At 39.5% G+C, this 17,389-nt stretch overlaps 1 protein-coding gene across 1 annotated transcript in view; it reads right to left on the bottom strand.

Annotated features, from left to right (window-relative positions):
• Nucleotides 1-17,389, bottom strand: part of dagla (diacylglycerol lipase, alpha) — a 179,587-nt gene that overhangs the window by 63,981 nt on the left and 98,217 nt on the right. The window contains exons 10-13 of the mRNA XM_060838471.1: nucleotides 15,312-15,468; nucleotides 12,758-12,841; nucleotides 7,923-8,000; nucleotides 4,382-4,462 (exon numbers count right to left, since the gene is read on the bottom strand). Coding sequence (XP_060694454.1) covers nucleotides 4,382-4,462; nucleotides 7,923-8,000; nucleotides 12,758-12,841; nucleotides 15,312-15,468 — 400 coding nt within the window. The remainder of the gene's footprint in view (nucleotides 1-4,381; nucleotides 4,463-7,922; nucleotides 8,001-12,757; nucleotides 12,842-15,311; nucleotides 15,469-17,389) is intronic.

The raw sequence follows: 17,389 nt of genomic DNA, 5'->3' as shown, positions 1-17,389 counted from the left end.
TAACAGCTGCACTTTCCCCATCTTACTCCACTTAGTCCACAGAAACTGACTGAAGATCAACTCTTCAAATAACATGACCAAATAGTCTTGGTCAAGATGTGCCTTGCCACCTGACAGTTATGGACCATGCTCTAGGGAGCAATATGTTCTCAGGCAATATGTAGATCATTCAGAGCAAATAACCAGCTGAACAGATCAATCTGGTTTCTTTCTCAAGTTTTGCCAATGTCTAGCTTGTTTGATGAGATGGAAGTCTGAACATTAAAGCAATTAGATGTGGTATTAACAGGGTATTTTACAAACTTTAATCCTCATTGACTGGAATCTCGCGCTGCTTAGCAAGAATCTTGTCAAACCACTTGTGAAAATCATAAAAGTTGGAGCCAGATCCTCCCAAAGTTGAGACGGGCGTAGCAGGATGTTTGCCTGATTCTGCCACAGCCCACTGCTCGGACTCACTTGAGGTTCTGCCCACAGATATTTTGGAGTGAGAGAAAAACCAACTGACCTACATAATACATTTGCATTTGAGTTTTGAGAAGATTTGTAGCTCAGGTTGCGGTTCAGGTTGTAAGTTTGCTCACTGAGCTGGAAAGTCTGTTTTCAAACGTTTCGTCGCCATACTAGGTAACATCACCAGTGTGCCTCTGGTGAAGCGCTAATGTTATGTCCTGCTTTCTATTTATATTTCTAACTTTCTTAAGGTGGGTGATATCCTTTCTGGTTCTTTTTCTCAGCGGATGGTAGATTGAGTCCAAGTCGATAAGTTTGTTGATGGAGTTCCGGTCAGAATGCCAGGCCTCTAGAAGTTCCTGTGCGTGTCTCTGTTTAGCTTGTCCTACGATGGATGTGTTGTCCCAATCACAGTGTTATCCATTGTCATCAGTACGTAAGGATACTAGACATACTGGGTCACGTCTTTTGGTGGCTAGTTGGTGTTCATATATCCTGGTGGCTAGTTTCTGCCTGTTTGTCTAATGTAGTGTTTGATACAGTCCTTGCATGGTATTTTGTAAATTACATTCGTTTTGCTGGTTGTTTTAGATTCATTAGCTGCTGTGTGCGCCTTGGTAGGTTTGTGGACTACCATGATGCCAAGAGGTCTGAGTAGTCTGGTAGTCATTTCAGAGATGCCTTTGAAGTGAGGTAATGTGGCTAGAGTTTCTGAGCACGTTGTGTCTGCTTGTTTGGATCTGTTTTTGAGAAAATCGGCAACTGCGTTTATTAGGTAACCAGTCTTCCTGAATACACTGCATAGGTATTTTTCTTCAGCTGTTCATAGTTCCTGCAGTGTGTTGTGGCTCATTGAAATAATGTCCTGATGCAGCTCTGTTTGTGTGTTGGGATGCTTGCTTCTGTAGTTAAGTATTTGGTCTGTGTGTGTTGCTTTTCTGTAAATGCTGGTTTGAAGTTCTCCATTATCTGTTTGTTCTACTGTGGCATCTAGGAATGGGAGTCTGTTGTCATTCTTCTCTTTTGTGAACTTTATGTCAGTTAGGACATTGTTGATGGTGTTATAGGTTAATCACAGAAGTGTCATCCATGCAGCAGACCCAAAGTTCGTCATCATGGTAGCCCACAAGCCGACCAACACACTTAAACAGTGGCTAATTAACCTAAAGGACCCCGTACAAACAACCAGCAAAACAAAAGTCATTTACAAAATACCATGCAAGGACTGTAATAAACAATACATCGGAGAAACAGGCTGAAAATCAGCCACCAGGATATATGAACACAAACTAGCCACCGAAAGACATGATCCACTGTCACTAGTATCCTTACATAAAGATGAGGAAGGGCAACACTTTGATTGGGACAACACATCCATTGTAGTACAAGATAAACAGAGACATGAATGGAAATTCCTAGAGGCCTGGCATTCTAACTGGAATAAACACACTGATTGGGACCCCATCTACCATTCTCTGAGAAAAAGAACCAGAAATGATATCACCCCACCTTAAGAAACCAAGACTCATAAATAGAAAGCAGACATAATACCAGCGCTTCACCAGAAGTTCACTGATGATATTACCTAGTATAGTGAGGAACCATCTGACAACAAACTTTCCAGCTCAGCGAGCAAACTTACAACCGGATACATTTGCATTTTTACATAGTCATAATCATGTATCTCAATAGCATCTGAAAATACTTCATACACAAAAAATGAGGATGTTGCCAGGGTTGGAGGATTTGAGCTACAGGGAAAGGCTGAACAGGCTGGGGCTGTTTTCCCTGGAGCGTCGGAGGCTGAGGGGTGACCTTATAGAGGTTACAAAGTTATGAGAGGCATGGATAGGATAAATAGACAAAGTCTCTTCCCTGGGATCGGGGAGTCCAGAACTAGAGGGCATAGGTTTAGAGGTGAGAGGGGAAAGATATAAAAGAGACCTAAGGGGCAACTCTTTCACACAGAGGGTGGTACATGTATGGAATGAGCTGCCGGAGGATGTAGTGGAGGCTCGTACAATTGCAACATTTAAGAGGCATTTGGATGGGTATATGAATAGGAAGGGTTTGGAGGGATATGGGCCGGGTGCTGGCAGGTGGGACTAGATTGGGCTGGGATATCTGGTCGGCGTGGACAGGTTGGACCGATGGGTTTGTTTCCATGCTGTACATCTCTATGACTCTACGACTTATCATCGATTATTTATTATGAAGGTGAACACACAGCAAGTTTTCTGAAATAGCAATATCAATAGGCTTTTTATAGTACTTTTTAAAATTCACTTATGCGACACTGGCTGGCCAGCATTTAGTGCCTATTCCTAACTGCCCCTGTGGTGGTGGTGGTGGTGGTGGTAAGGTGCCTTCTCAAACCATTGCAGGTTGACCCACAATGCCTTAGGGAGGGAATTTTGAGGATTTTAATCCAGTTACAGTAAAGGAACGGCAAGATATTTCCAAGTCAGGATGGTGAGTGGCTTGGAGGGGAAGTTGCAGGTGATGGTGTCCCCATGCACCTGCTTCCCTTGTCTTTCTGGAATAAAGTCATTGTGGGTTTAGAAGGTGCTGTATATGGATCTCTGGTGAATTTCGGCTGTAGATTGTACACACTGTAGCTAATGAGCATCAGTGGTGGATGGAGTGGTGCACACTAAATGAGCTGCTTTGTTCTCGATGGTGTCAACTTCTCAAATGTTATTGGATTTGTGCCCATCCAGGCAAGTGGGAAGCATTCCACCTTGACTTCAGCCATGTAGGACAAGCTTTGGGGAGTCAGGCGGTGAGTTACCCACTGCATTCTTCTTAGCCTCTGACCTGCTCTTATAGCCAGTGTTTATGTAACAAGTCCATTTGAGTTTTTGATCAATGATAATCTCCTATCAATGTTATTGATAGTTGACAATGCAATGAAGGTAGCACCATTGAATGTCAAAAAGCCGGGATAGATAGTCTTTTATTGGAGATTGCCATTGCCTGGCATTTGTGTGGCATGAATTTCATGTGCCACTTATCTGACCAAGCCTGGATATTGTCCAGATCTTGTTGCACCTGAGCATGGACTGCTTCAGTATGAGAAGTAATAGTGAATGGTGTTGAACATTATGAGATCATCACCACCAAACAGCCCCACATCTGACTTTTAGATGGCTGGAAGGTAATTGATGAAGCAGCTGAATATGGCTGGGCCTCGGACAGTACCCTGAGGAACTCTTGCAGAGATATCCTGGAGATGTACTTGAGGCAAGAAGGGCTCTTGAAGAACTCCTTGCCCTTTTTATATTGCTGTGGAATGTTTGAAATCATACCCAACAGCATGGCCAACAGATTACTAGCTACTTCAAAAGAGTACTATTCATCATTAGACTGAAATGTTATTCTACATTATCAAGTCAGATTACGGTGCATACCTGGAGCTGTCCCAACCATCTGATCCTCTGCTCTCAATAGAGCTGAGCAGGCTACAATGCACAACTTAAATGAATATCAACTATTCAATGGAATAGCAAATCACAACTGTTATATTTATATAAGTTTAGGACTTCATCAAATTTCTGACTTTTCTAGAAAAGTACACCTGTGTAAAGACACACAGAAGTAATCTGCGAAAAAAAACTGATAAGAGCTGGGACATCTACACATTACACATGCAGCAAAATCTGAAAATGTAACTCAGAAAATTAGTAAATATGGTTTTTCAAAAAAAAAACAATAAACCTTGCATCAGAGAATATTGGAAGTGCACATTAGACACTGACCATCCAATTTCAAGGTGGGAGTGGGTGGGTTGGGGGTGTTCTATTTCATGACAACTTAAACAAACTGCAATCTAGTTTTCCTCTTTTGGATAGTGACATTGTTTTTACTTCAGAAAGACAGTATTTATTAGGCAAATTGTCAATATTTTGTAATATTAGCTGTACTATACCAGATCTCGGCCAAAGGCTTGTGAAAGAATCATCTCCTGCTCCAACTTCTTTTTGATGTACTCTGCAGATAGAACCATGCCCTGGAAAAGGATCAGAATGCATGCAAGATCAATTGTAAAACCTAGCTATAGAGGTTGATATGTTGTTTAATTCTTAATAATAGAAAGTAAAGCAAAATATCATTTAAATAAAGTGTTCAAAGATACCTTGCAGAACTCAAATTTTTCAATTTTGCTATTATGAACTTTCTAACAATTCATTCTGTTCATAGACTCTTGATGTTTAACAACAGTGGGTGAGAACTTGCAATTCTAGAAACTAACCAAAGGAACTGCTTCACAATATCTGGTAATTCTGCCTCATTTGAGGAGGGAGAGTTAGTTGTCAGATCTTGCCTGCTATCTGTCCTGGATTATAGCAATGAAGGTGATTCTTAAAACTGCATTTTTTTCAGAAAGATGATATTGCTCAAATAAAGTTTTATGACATATTACAAATCCTGGAGCCTGACAATATATATTTACAATTGACAGGACATTAGTGGGCGGCACGGTGGCACAGTGGTTAGCACTGCTGCCTCACAGCGCCTGAGACCCAGGTTCAATTCCCGACTCAGGCGACTGACTGTGTGGAGTTTGCATGTTCTCCCCGTGTCTGCGTGGGTTTCCTCCGAGTGCTCCGGTTTCCTCCCACAGTCCAAAGATGTGCGGGTCAGGTGAACTGGCCATGCTAAATTGCCCGTAGTGTTAGTTAAGGGGTAAATGTAGGGGTATGGGTGGGTTGCGCTTCGGCGGGTCAGTGTGGACTTGTTGGGCCGAAGGGCCTGTTTCCACACTGTAAGTAATCTAATCTAATAAAAATTAACAGATATTGTGTCACTAACTAACATATGCAGTACAAGGTAGAGCATGTATTGTACATGGAATTATGATTAAATATGTAAACATATTTTGTATAGCAGTCTTGTAATCAGCTCCATTTGTGCAATAATAATTAGAGCCAAGAAGGGCTGAACGGCAGTTGTCAGCATTATACCACACTTAGAAAGAAAATAGAGCAGTCTCTGTGGAGAGCGAAACAGACACAGCTCTAAAGAAGTCGCTTCAGGCTCAAAATGTTAGCTCTGTTAATCTAATAATAAATCTAAGGTTATTATCATAAGGTGGTTTCCTTACTCATGTTTGACCTAACACTAGGAGATATTAAAGTGCTTAGTCGATGTCGAGGATTCCGTCTTGACTGTATACCACTGTGCAGCTACCTCTGGCAGTTCTGTCATGTCAGTGAATTGGACATGTCGAGGGGTGGTGATGGTCATGGCGGTGTCTGGGACATTGTCTCACAAATATGATTCAGTGAAAATGCCTACATCAAGCTGCTGCTTGACTAATCTCTAGAACAGTTCTCCCGGTTTTTGCACAAGCTCCTCAGACGTTAATAAGGAGTGATTTGCAGGATCAATAGGACTGAAACTATCATTTTCAGATCCTTGCAAGGTGACCCATTCGGTTTTATTTCTTTTGTCAGATTTGTGGTGGTTAGATACAACTAAATGGCTTGCTTGGTAATACCAGAGGGAATTTTAAAATGAGCCGTACCAATTATTTCAATATCTTTAAAGATACCTTTAAACTAGAGGGATAGCAGAAAACTACACAAATATGTTACTCTCTGCATTGACTACACATTATACAATAAATTACTTGTGTATTGGCGCATATGACATTTTAATTGTTTTCACTATTATGGCTGACCAGTATATCAGGTTGTTTTCAGAAAATCACATTTACGATTATGAGGAAAAGTACAAAATAGGTGGTCCTTTCAGGGGTGTACTGGATGAATCATCCATTTCTTTACTAAAAAGTTCTAGTATTTCATAATGAACGCAAATGGCAGTGAGAAAGGCACCTGGATAATACTGACTGCATTTCAGTGAACTAGCTGAAAAGTGCAAGCTATGGATGAATAATGTGAAAAATTCTGTTGGAAAACAATCAGCTGACCCAGTGCAACCAAAGCTGTTACAGATACAAAAACTCAGTGCAAATCGTAGCTTGCTTTCTCAAATTCCAATGTCTCTTGCAGTTCAATTGCTAGTAACATGTTTTAATTAACAATTTGGATTTTTTTCTTTTGCTTTATAATGACAGATTAGTAAAAAGTAAAACTAAAAAGTGAAAGAAAACAAACTTTTTTTAAAAAGTCAATTAAAATGCATACTGAAGCAAAATGGAATTGTACAAGGGGAAAAGAAGAGACAAGAAAAATGGCACCGTATGAATTTTAAAGAAAACCATATATTAAAAATTCACGACTTAAGATAACAAATGCCAGAGATCATAACAGGTCAGACAGCATCGAAGCTAACATTTTGAGTCTAGACAACTCTTCATCAGAGCTGAAGTCAAGTGTTACTTCAGCTCTGATGAAGTCATCTAGACACAAAATGTTAGCTTGCGGTCTTCTCCATGGATGCTGTCTGACTCGTTATGACTTTCAGCACTGTTGTCTTCTGTACAGATTCCAGCACCTGCAATAATTTGTTCCTATATATTAGAAACTCGTGATCTTACAAACTAAATTTGAGGAAGAAAAACATCTGCAAGTGAAGAATGGAACATTAAGAGGTATAGTTAAGTTTTAATTTCTGAGCCTTTATTTTGTTAATTAAATAACTAATTACAGATGGAAACGTTTAGGGCATTTAAAATAAAACTACCTGTACACTAAAATGTTTAGAGTATTAGAGTAGCTATGATAAGCAAAATGGCCTTTTCTTATTGTATACTCTTTATCCAATATCTTTCATTACAAAACAGCATGATTAATCATTCACTGCTATAAATCAAATTTATTTTGAGGCTTTCCTTTTCTTACCTGGTTAAAACTTATTGATGAAAAACCCATAGTTTATTTAAAATATTTGATTTAGATTAGACTTACAGTGTGGAAACAGGCCCTTCGGCCCAACAAGTCCACACCGACCCGCCGAAGCGCAACCCACCCACACCCCCACATTTACCCCTTACCTAACACTACGGGCAATTTAGCTTGGCCAATTCACCTGACCCGCACATCTTTGGACTGTGGGAGGAAACCGGAGCACCCGGAGGAAACCCACGCAGACACGGGGAGAACGTGCAAACTCCACACAGTCAGTCGCCTGAGTCGGGAATTGAACCCGGGTCAAAATTTGGCTTTTTAAAATGAAAAATATCCCATTCCTTGGCATATTCCTTTACTTGTTAGGCAATTAATTCAATGTTTTGTGAAAAAGGCTAATCTCTCTCTGGCACTGGAGGACATACTGTTATGACAGGAATGTTCTATAACTTTCAATGTAGGATTCTGAAAACAAGAAATAGACAGCAAGAGCAACTCCCATTTTTCTGTTCCCCTGTATGACTAAGTAAGTTTTAGAACTTGTTTAACTGTAGAAAAAAGGCCAGATGTTGGAACTCAATTAATATTTGAAGTATTTCTGACAGCTTCATAGCTATTCTATCTGAAGAATATACAACAAAAAATTCCATTTACCTTGTGGCCAAGCCAAGTACCATGATGGCCCTCTACTGGCAATCGTTCAGCATCTCCAGTCAGATCAGTTAGGGCATCCTGACAGAGAGATTAGAACAGGTCAGAATGAGCCTGACACAAACGTGTGTTTGGTTGCTTGGCACCAATTTTTCTTCTCTTATTTTTGCTTTACATTTTCCTACCCTTCCAGGATTGTGTTTCCTCAGATTCAGTCAGACTGCTATCACCCTACCCCATCAAGTTTGTCCTCACTTATCAACTTAGATGGTTAAGTCAACAGGCCATCCATCTGCCGAAAGCAATAATTCTATAATATTCCGTAAACAAGAATAATAACTAACATCAATTCTGTCCTCACCAGGCAAGACATGTACTGAAACCATAAATAATGCATCTGTGATAAGTTATACATAGTTGACAAGAAATTATATTTTCTCTTGCCCATGCCTATCCTATATCAATATGCAATTCTTAGCAATGCTTATTATGAGTGTGAATATTGATTGATTTCTCCCCTTGTTCTCAGACTAATGTGTAGAAGTGGTCCATTCTACATGCAGAAAAATCTGGCTTAGACTGGTAAGTGGCATGTAACATTTCTGTGATAGTTGGGACAAGTACAGCCACCTTTTACAAGAGATGGTCTAACCATCTATGCTTGATCTTAGAGGAATTACCATCACTGAAATCCCGATCATCAGTATCCTGTGAGTCACATTGACCAGAAGCTTAAATGGATTGACCATATAGATTGTATTGTAACAACATCAGCTTGATGGCTGGCTAAGCTTTGCTGAGTCGCACACTACCTGGCTCTCCAAAGTGTGTTCACCAAAATCAAATCGCAAATGAGTGTGATAGAATACTCTCCATTGACTTGTGAATTGCTGGCCCAACAACACAGAAGAATCTCAGTGCAATCCAAAACAAAGCAGCCTGCTTGATTGCCACTTATCCAAATTCTTTATCATTCATTCCTCCAATACTGGGGCACCATCATTTCAGTGCATACAATCTAGAAGATACAAAGCAGCAACTTGCCAAGATTCCTTCAAATGTATCATCCAAATCCAGGTCCATGCTTACTGTCTAGAAGGACAAGGGCATCAGATAAATGACAATATCATCATCTGCAAATTCCCCTTCAAACTTTGTACCATTCTTGTTATGGTTCTGTTCGCCGAGCTGGGAGTTTTTATTGCAAACGTTTCGTCCCCTTTCTAGGTGACATCTTCAGTGCTTGGGAGCCTCCTGTGAAGCGCTTCTGTGCTGATTCCTTCGGCATTTATACTGGTTTGAATCTGCCGCTTCCGGTTGTCAGTTGCTGTCCGCTGCAGTGGTCGGTATATAGGGTCTAGTTCGATATGTCTGTTGATAGAATTTGTGGATGAGTGCCATGCTTCTAGGAATTCCTTGGCTGTTCTCTGTTTGGCCTGCCCTATAATAGTGGTGTTGTCCCAATCGAATTCGTGTTGTTTGTCATCTGAGTGTATGGCTACTAGGAATAGCTAGTCGTATCGTTTCGTGGCCAGTTGGTGTTCATGGATGCGGGTTGTTAGCTGTCTTCCTGTTTGTCCTATGTAGTGTTTTGTGCAGTCCTTGCATGGGATTTTGTACACTACGTTGGTTTTGCTCCTGCTGGGTATCGGGTTCTTTGTCCTGGTGAGTTGTTGTCTGAGAGTGGCTGTTGGTTTGTGTGCTGTTATGAGTCCTAGTGGTCGCAGCAGTCTGGCTGTCAGTTCAGAAATGCTCCCGATGTATGGGAGTGTAGCCAGTCCTTTGGGTTGTGGCATGTCCTCATTTTGTTGTCTTTCCCTGAGGCATCTGTTGATGAAATTGCACGGGTATCCGTTTTTGTTGAATATCTTGTATAGGTGTTCTTCTTCCTCTTTTTGTAGTTCAGGTGTGCTGCAGTGTGTTGTGGCCCTTTTGAATAATGTCCTGATACCAGCTCACCAGCACTTTTTCAGGGGCAATTCAAGATTGTCAATAAAAGCTGGCATTGCCATCAACATGAACATCCCATGTCTGAATACAAAGAGACTCAGCACCCCTCTTCTTGCTCAATCAGAATTAAGTCACAATAAGCAGGGACCAAACCTCGGATTTTCTAGTCTGTGTGGCGGCAACATCACCCAATAGTCAAATTATGGAAATCTCAGAAATAATTATATGAAGGCCAGACAATATTTCATGTCTTAAAATACGCTGCAAAAAGCAATGAGAAATATGGTGGGATGGGGTTGGGGGGAGATGGAGGTGGGGTGTTGGGCAGGTGGGGGGAGAAAGAAGACTGAAAACTGGAATGAAAAATCCCAGTAAGCTGATAAATAATACTTTCTATTTAAGACCTGCATGAACTACTATACCATCACTTTTTGTTGGCATGAAGTCCATTGCTCTCTGCCCCCTGCACATCTGTTATATACTTTATAAATAACATGTAACAAGTATTCTTTGAATAGTGCATTTGGGATTAAAATCGTACACAACCTATATATTAAAGGAGACAAAACATATTATGCATTAAAAATGGATGTACATTCAGTTGGGTGCCTGTGCATACTTTACTATACCAGCTGTGGGTGAAGACCTGTATCTGTTGTCACGTAAATTATGGAATTTGTATTCATTTATTACTTGTGATGAGTTTGGGGCTTGCAAACATACTTCCTGCCATGGCGATTTCTTTTAAAATGAATTTTTGAGGTTTGGTTTTAAAATGAATGAGTTTTATGGATATTTATTCATTTAAATTATTTGCGAGCAGCAAGGTAAATAACAGGGCCTCAATGTTTGTTACTGTGTTCCTAGACTTGGGTTTTATTAAGATTATGGGAAATGCCCATAGCTAAGAAATATTTTTAGTTTTACTTTTAACTTTGAGTGAGGCAGTCCTGTGATGTCCTTGGAATAGGATGACTGTGCAGAAGAGTGCCTCTGAGAAGGGATTGATGAATATCGAATTAGGTTGCCTCAGAGTGAAGAATTAATGTTAGTTCCAAACCAAAAGTGTGAGAGTTGGAGTAACGATTCAAGATGTGCATAAGCATAAGGGGCAAGAAGGTGACCAAAAGAAAATGGCCGACATATGAATTTGACTAACTTAGCTATAGCAGCAGAAGTGGTAAACAAGTTGCAGCTGGACCACAAGGTCAGCAGAAGTCAGAAAACAAGCAGCTAGACAGATAACAGAATAATGAAGCCCCTTGACAGATAACGAAACCAGACAATGGGCGACCTTACTCATAGCAAAACACGTCCAGGCAGGAAAAACCACAAGGCCGACATTTATGTCAGAAACGAACCTCGTGACTGATAACGAAGGACAACCGTTGAGAAACAACTTGAAGTGGACAATGGGCGGTTGTCAGCTGCCTGGGAAAATTGTAAACACTTGAGGGGGGGCAGGTGTCCAGCTGCGCTTGAAACAAGTAATGGAAAAGTACCGGTTACTCAAGATTGAGAATCACCTGACTCAACAGGGGGTGGAGTTTAAGGGTATACCAGGGGATACTTTGTAACGATCAGGGTCCCTTTCTTTGAGGGGTACCCAACTCTGCAGACTTGCTAATTGCTAATAAACTTTGTTTTCCTGAATTTGTCTTGAGCTGACTTTTTACGTCTCACAAAAAGTGTTGGATTAACACCCTGAAGTCGTTACTTAAAGCTAAAGACATTTAAATAAGTTTATGATAGTTTTCTCCGAAGGCTATCTACTGTTTTAAACTAAGAGGTGAAGTTATAAATGACTTAAACCTCTTGATAAGTATATACACGGAGCCAACTATGAGTATTATACAAGTGCTGTTTTGTGTCCTGTATAAATGGTGTATTTTGGATAGACTACAAACACTGCTTTGTCTCTTTTCAATTTAGCAGATACAACAACAACGCTTAACAGTCATTCAGATAGACAAATGAACAGGCGGGGAATAGACAGATACGAAGCATTTGCAGGTAGATGGGATTATTTTAAAATGGCTTCCTGGTCAGCACAGATATGGCGGAACAAAGGGCCTGTTCTTGTGCTGTACTGTTCTACATTCTGTAAAGGAGTGTTTAAGGATTAATGAGATTATATGTTTCCTGTATCTTTAAAAATATTTGAATTTATATTGTAAGTAGATAGTTTAGGTTTTTTGTCATTTTTTTGTCATTTCTTTTGCAAAATTTTACTGTTATATTGTTAAAGCAAAATCTGCAGCATTATGTCCTTAAGTTTCAGTGAGAGATCACTTTGGCAAAACCCAAAACAAATTTAAAAAGCTATCAAGCCAGGTTCCTGTCTGGGGTTTGATTTGCCCAGTAATAACATCAGCTAGAATTGTTACACTGTGCAGACAGGAGCTGACACTATTACTTGATGGATAATTGTATCCCCATGTGTCAATATTTGTGTAGCTGATTCATATGCATGTGAGTGATTATTCCTATTAAGGTATATGTTTGCATATATCTCTTCTAATGTATGTTTACTTAAATATCTGGATGAGTTCCTGTATTTCTTTTTGGCTGGGAGAAGGGTGCAATACAGTGTTGTGTGCGCACAGATACATCTACATTCTCAGCTGCATGCCCGTGTCTGGATAGACACAAAGAGAAGTCTCAGAATGAGGAAATACTCAACAATTGTTTTTGTTGATCAGATAATTTTTTTTCTCTGTACAGAAATAAGCACATTAGGCATCGATTATCATAATACAACTATTTCTTCCTTTAGCTCATCATCTCTCAAATTATTATAAACTTTATTATATGGGGTTCAAGGGTTTATAAAGTGTGCAGCATTCTGGGAATGGACTAGCCTTATGTACCTAGGTATAATACATCACCTTTGGTGAAAGAGTCCCTCGAATACTGATCACAACCTTCTTTTTCATATGATCCACAGCAACAAAGAAAGGGGTTTCAAAAACCTAGGAACAAAATTCAAATTAATTAAATTCACACCAAAGTAATTAACACAGACTTTACAACAAAATAGTGGTTGAAGTCATGGAGAGATTCTCATAAGATGTTGAGTTAGGCAATAGTGTTTAATAATTTGCACCAATTTTCATTTTAAATTTTAGTGTCAGGACTGGGTTAATTCCACAGTACAAAAGTAAAGATGATCTGTATTGAATACAGCAGTGAAGCGTCTTTGCATTGAATCTAACAAGCAAGTTCATTGCTCCTCTGAAATTTCTTCTCCTTTCTAAACAGCAAATATACTATCTCACATGGTTTTACATCTTTCCATATCTTACTTATGCTAAAATAAACAATCTTCTAAATACATACCTTTGATCTAATTCAATGTTACTGCTTGACCCACTGGTATCACTTTTGTCTCTGAACAAAAAATTCATATGCTTAAGTCCCACCCCAAAGTCTATAGCTAAATCCAGTCTGACACTTTATTTGTGACAGTGTCTTGCACTAGAAGTGGGCACCTTTTCAAAAGTAATTTATCTGAGGCTCCAATTGTCTGCTTTACTAAATGGAAAAGATATGACAACATCCTGAAACTATTTTGATGTCTCAGTCAACCATATAGTCCTTAATCAAACCATCTAAAAACAAACTTATGAGTCAATTATATTATTGTTGCTTGCCAGAACATGTTGTCTACAAACTAGCCGGCATGTTTACCTACATAATTAGTGACCACATATCAGAAGAAATTCAAAGGATACAGGATGTGCAATGTACTATACAAAAGCATGTCATCATTTTCTTTCTTTTGACCTCAAAACTTTCGAGGTTTTCATCTTTAGGAAAAATCTTTTTCTCCCATGATTGCAATAAAAACTTGGTGTCAAATAATCCATGTTTCCCATTATACCTTTCCTCCCCTTTTAATCTTCTAACCTTGTTGCCATCATCCAGTATGGGCCTTCCATATTAATGGCGAAATGAAGATTGCAGATGATGGAGATTAGAGTCAAGATTACAGTGGTGCTGGAAATGCACAGCAAGTCAGGCAGCATCCGAGGAGCAGGAAAATCGACGTTTCGGGCAGAAGCCCTTCCACCTTAGTGTCCCAGTACGTCAAAAACATGAATGTCATTCAACAAGATTAGATTGCACCTAAATCCCTCTGCCTGCTCCATCCGACTTTGGATATAAACTCGGTGTTTTGTGAATCAAAACAGCTACAACCATGCTCTGTGGGTTCCCTGCCCAGCAGTAGCAACGTGAAGATTTGCACCCAGGATTAATGTACTTACACTCAAATATTATATGAAGCAAGTATAATTTATACTTTATCATTTTCACCATATGTTTGATGAACAAAGTAACAGGAACCCTGAGCAGCAGGAACCTGGTATATTCCTTGTACCTTGTGTTTCTGTAGGAAATTGATAAGAAGGTAACTTTTAGAGGTTGACTACTGAGTGCACCAGCCAAAAGGAGAATTAAGACTTTTTGAATTTGATATATATTTTAATCATCATCCTGCCACGCTATATGATGGAAATTGTCCTCCATATCTGAGGCATTTGGCCTGCCATGCAGCAGTTAGTCCTAAAGGAAGCACAGATTTGAAATGAGGCTGATGGAAATCCTGTTCTGCCAAAGATCTGCTGTCATCGTAACTGACAAATTTTGTCCCAGTTGTCCATGTTGCATAATACCTGCTGATAATTTCTTATAGAGTGGGATAGTGATGGTTACTGCTGTCAAACACAGGTGACTGGCTCACAGACTGGACTCTGGGACCACAAGCAATAATATAAGCAGTAGCGGCATTGGTAAATGTTAGCATGGGGCCAGTACATGGTTAATCTTTTTGGAAATTGCAGCAACATATTATGCACATTATAATCTAAATATTTAAATAAATACTATCTAGAACAAAAAGGGCAAAGTTCAATTTTCATTTATTTTATGGATATGAAATCTTGTCAGTGGGAGTGTATAGTTTGAAGGACAGTGAAACAGCAATTCCCGGAAAAGAATTAATTTAAAACAAAATCAACATTTTTCTGGAAAAAGCTAACATACAACCTCAGGAGTGCTGCACAATTTATTAATACTCAACTGTTGATTTTTTAAAGCACAGAAGCTTTTGAATGCATTGCAGACAAGTGACATATATCCAATACAGCTGCTGTGTTGTTTAAGAAGCAAACATGAACCTTGGTTCAAAGGGAGTACATCTCCAAATTAAAAGGCTGGGGGTTCAAGCTCCATTCCAGTTATGAGGGTGGGGGGCTTGAGCACACAATCTATGTGATACTTCTACGCAATACCAAGAGAATGATACACTTTTGAATTGTTGACCTTTGAATGTTAAACCAAGAGTGTCTGCCCTCTCCGGTAGATACAAAACATCTCTCCAAACATTTAGAGGAAGATTAGGAATGAGCCAACATTAATAATTTGTATCAAACAACATACCGCATCATGACATGAAGTATATACGATATCAACTAAACAAAAATTCTCATCCAGAAAGTGACGCTTGATAGCAATGACATTGCAGTTGCAACAGTTGTCTTCCTCAACTGTCACACTTGGGGCATACCTGGGTCGAGGGAGGCAAAAGCAGCAACATCTGGAAAATAAAAGATAGCGTTGTGCTTAAAAGCAATGTACTGAATTAATCATATAATTCTTACTTTTCAGTTCATTGAAGTCAGTGTGAATGTCATATTCAGGTTGCACACATGCTATTAAAGTGACAACAGCATGCTGTTCAGCTACCTATGAAGACAGCTGATGTTGTTCAGTAATGTCCTATTGCAACTGATTCTACAGGCCTATCTAGAACACAGTATATACGTGCAAATAAATACATCTTTTTAAAAGTGCTCACCCATCTGACTTAATGATCTTTTAAACTCAATCAATTTGGACAAGCTATGACACATCTCCAGGAACCAATATGATTTTACTTGAGCAAAAGTGGGCCAGTCTACTTAACAATGTGCATTTGACCACAACTCTCTTTATTCATAGATTTACTTTCATCTATGCAAAAAGCTCCATAATCATTCCAAAAATTTAGATATACAAAATAGCTTAAAATATACTCTTAACCATTCAGGTTGTGCTTTACTTGTGAATGTAATGACACTTTCAAGAGAGGAAGAGGTTATAGGAAGGACACTAACAGTGAAAAGAAAACAGAAAAGGACAGCAGCAGAACCATGGGACATCGACAATAAAAGGAATAAAAGGAGGATTACAGTAATAGTGAGAGAAGGAAATAGAAAGTAAAAAAGATCAATGGAAGGAAAATAATAAAGGAATGTAACAAAAGACAGACAACAAAAAGAGGAGATGGAAAAGTAGTAATGCTCACAATCATGGAGACAGTGTTAAAGGTAACAGCAACAGAAAGTAGAAATGGCACGATTCAATGGCATGTGACATTAAGCAATTTCAGTCAAAACGTCCTGAACTGAATTCCCTGAACTTTTATAATTAATACTGAATTTTCACAAAATTGGACTCTCACAAGTAATTTTGATCTATTTATTAAGCTACATAGCATAAATGATTTAAGAAAGTGAGCAGCAATAACAATCACTCAGGCCCCTACCAATGCAGTTCTGAAACTGGCCAATGGAAGGTGCATTACAGTTTCCAGTAAATTACTTTCTTGAATATTCCTTCCTTGTGAAGAAATTATAGGAAGCTTCATCAGAAATTGATTTCCAGAAATCCGTGGCATAAATGGGTCAGATCACAGCTGGAGTATTGTGAACAGTATTGGCCCTTTGTCCAAGAAAAACATATTGGATTTGGAGACAACCCAGAGAAGGTTCGCAGGGTTGATCCCAGGTATGGAAGGATTTTTTTTCTGTGGATAGGTTATGTGGGTTGTGCCTGTACCCGTTGGAGCTTTGAAGAATGAGAGAACATCTTAGTGAAACATTTGAGGCTTCTTTGAGGGCTTAACAGACCACATGCAGAAAGGTGTTTCCCTTTGTGGGACCAGAGGCAAAGTCTCAGAGCAAACAGTCACCCATTTAAGATACAGGTGTCAAAGAATTTATTCTCTCAGAGAGTAGTGGAATTCCTGTTGAGAACTGTTCAGGTTGTGTGGTTAATTATAGATACTTATAGGCTGAGATAGATAGACTTTTATGATTAGTAAAGGAATCAAGGGTCAGGGATAAGGCTGGAAATTGGAGTCAAGGAATATCAGATTAGCCATGATTTCACTGAATGGTAGATTTGATGGGTCGAATGATGTCTTCTGCTGCTATGCCCTCTGGTCTTGCTACTCTTCAAAAAAGTGTAACAAATTTGTTATTAGATTAGATTAGATTAGATTACTTAGTGTGGAAACAGGCCCTTCGGCCCAACAAGTCCACACCGATCCGCCGAAGCGCAACCCACCCATACCCCTACATTTACCCCTTACCTAACACTACGGGCAATTTAGCATGGCCAAATCACCTGACCCGCACATCTTTGGACTGTGGGAGGAAACCGGAGCACCCAGAGGAAACCCACGCAGACACGGG

The sequence above is a fragment of the Hemiscyllium ocellatum genome, chromosome 18 (genome assembly GCF_020745735.1).
Source record: "Hemiscyllium ocellatum isolate sHemOce1 chromosome 18, sHemOce1.pat.X.cur, whole genome shotgun sequence".
In the NCBI taxonomy this organism is placed as follows: Eukaryota; Metazoa; Chordata; class Chondrichthyes; order Orectolobiformes; family Hemiscylliidae; genus Hemiscyllium; species Hemiscyllium ocellatum.
The sequence above is the reverse complement of the archived record's forward strand: the minus strand, read 5'-3'. Positions and strand labels throughout refer to the sequence as shown.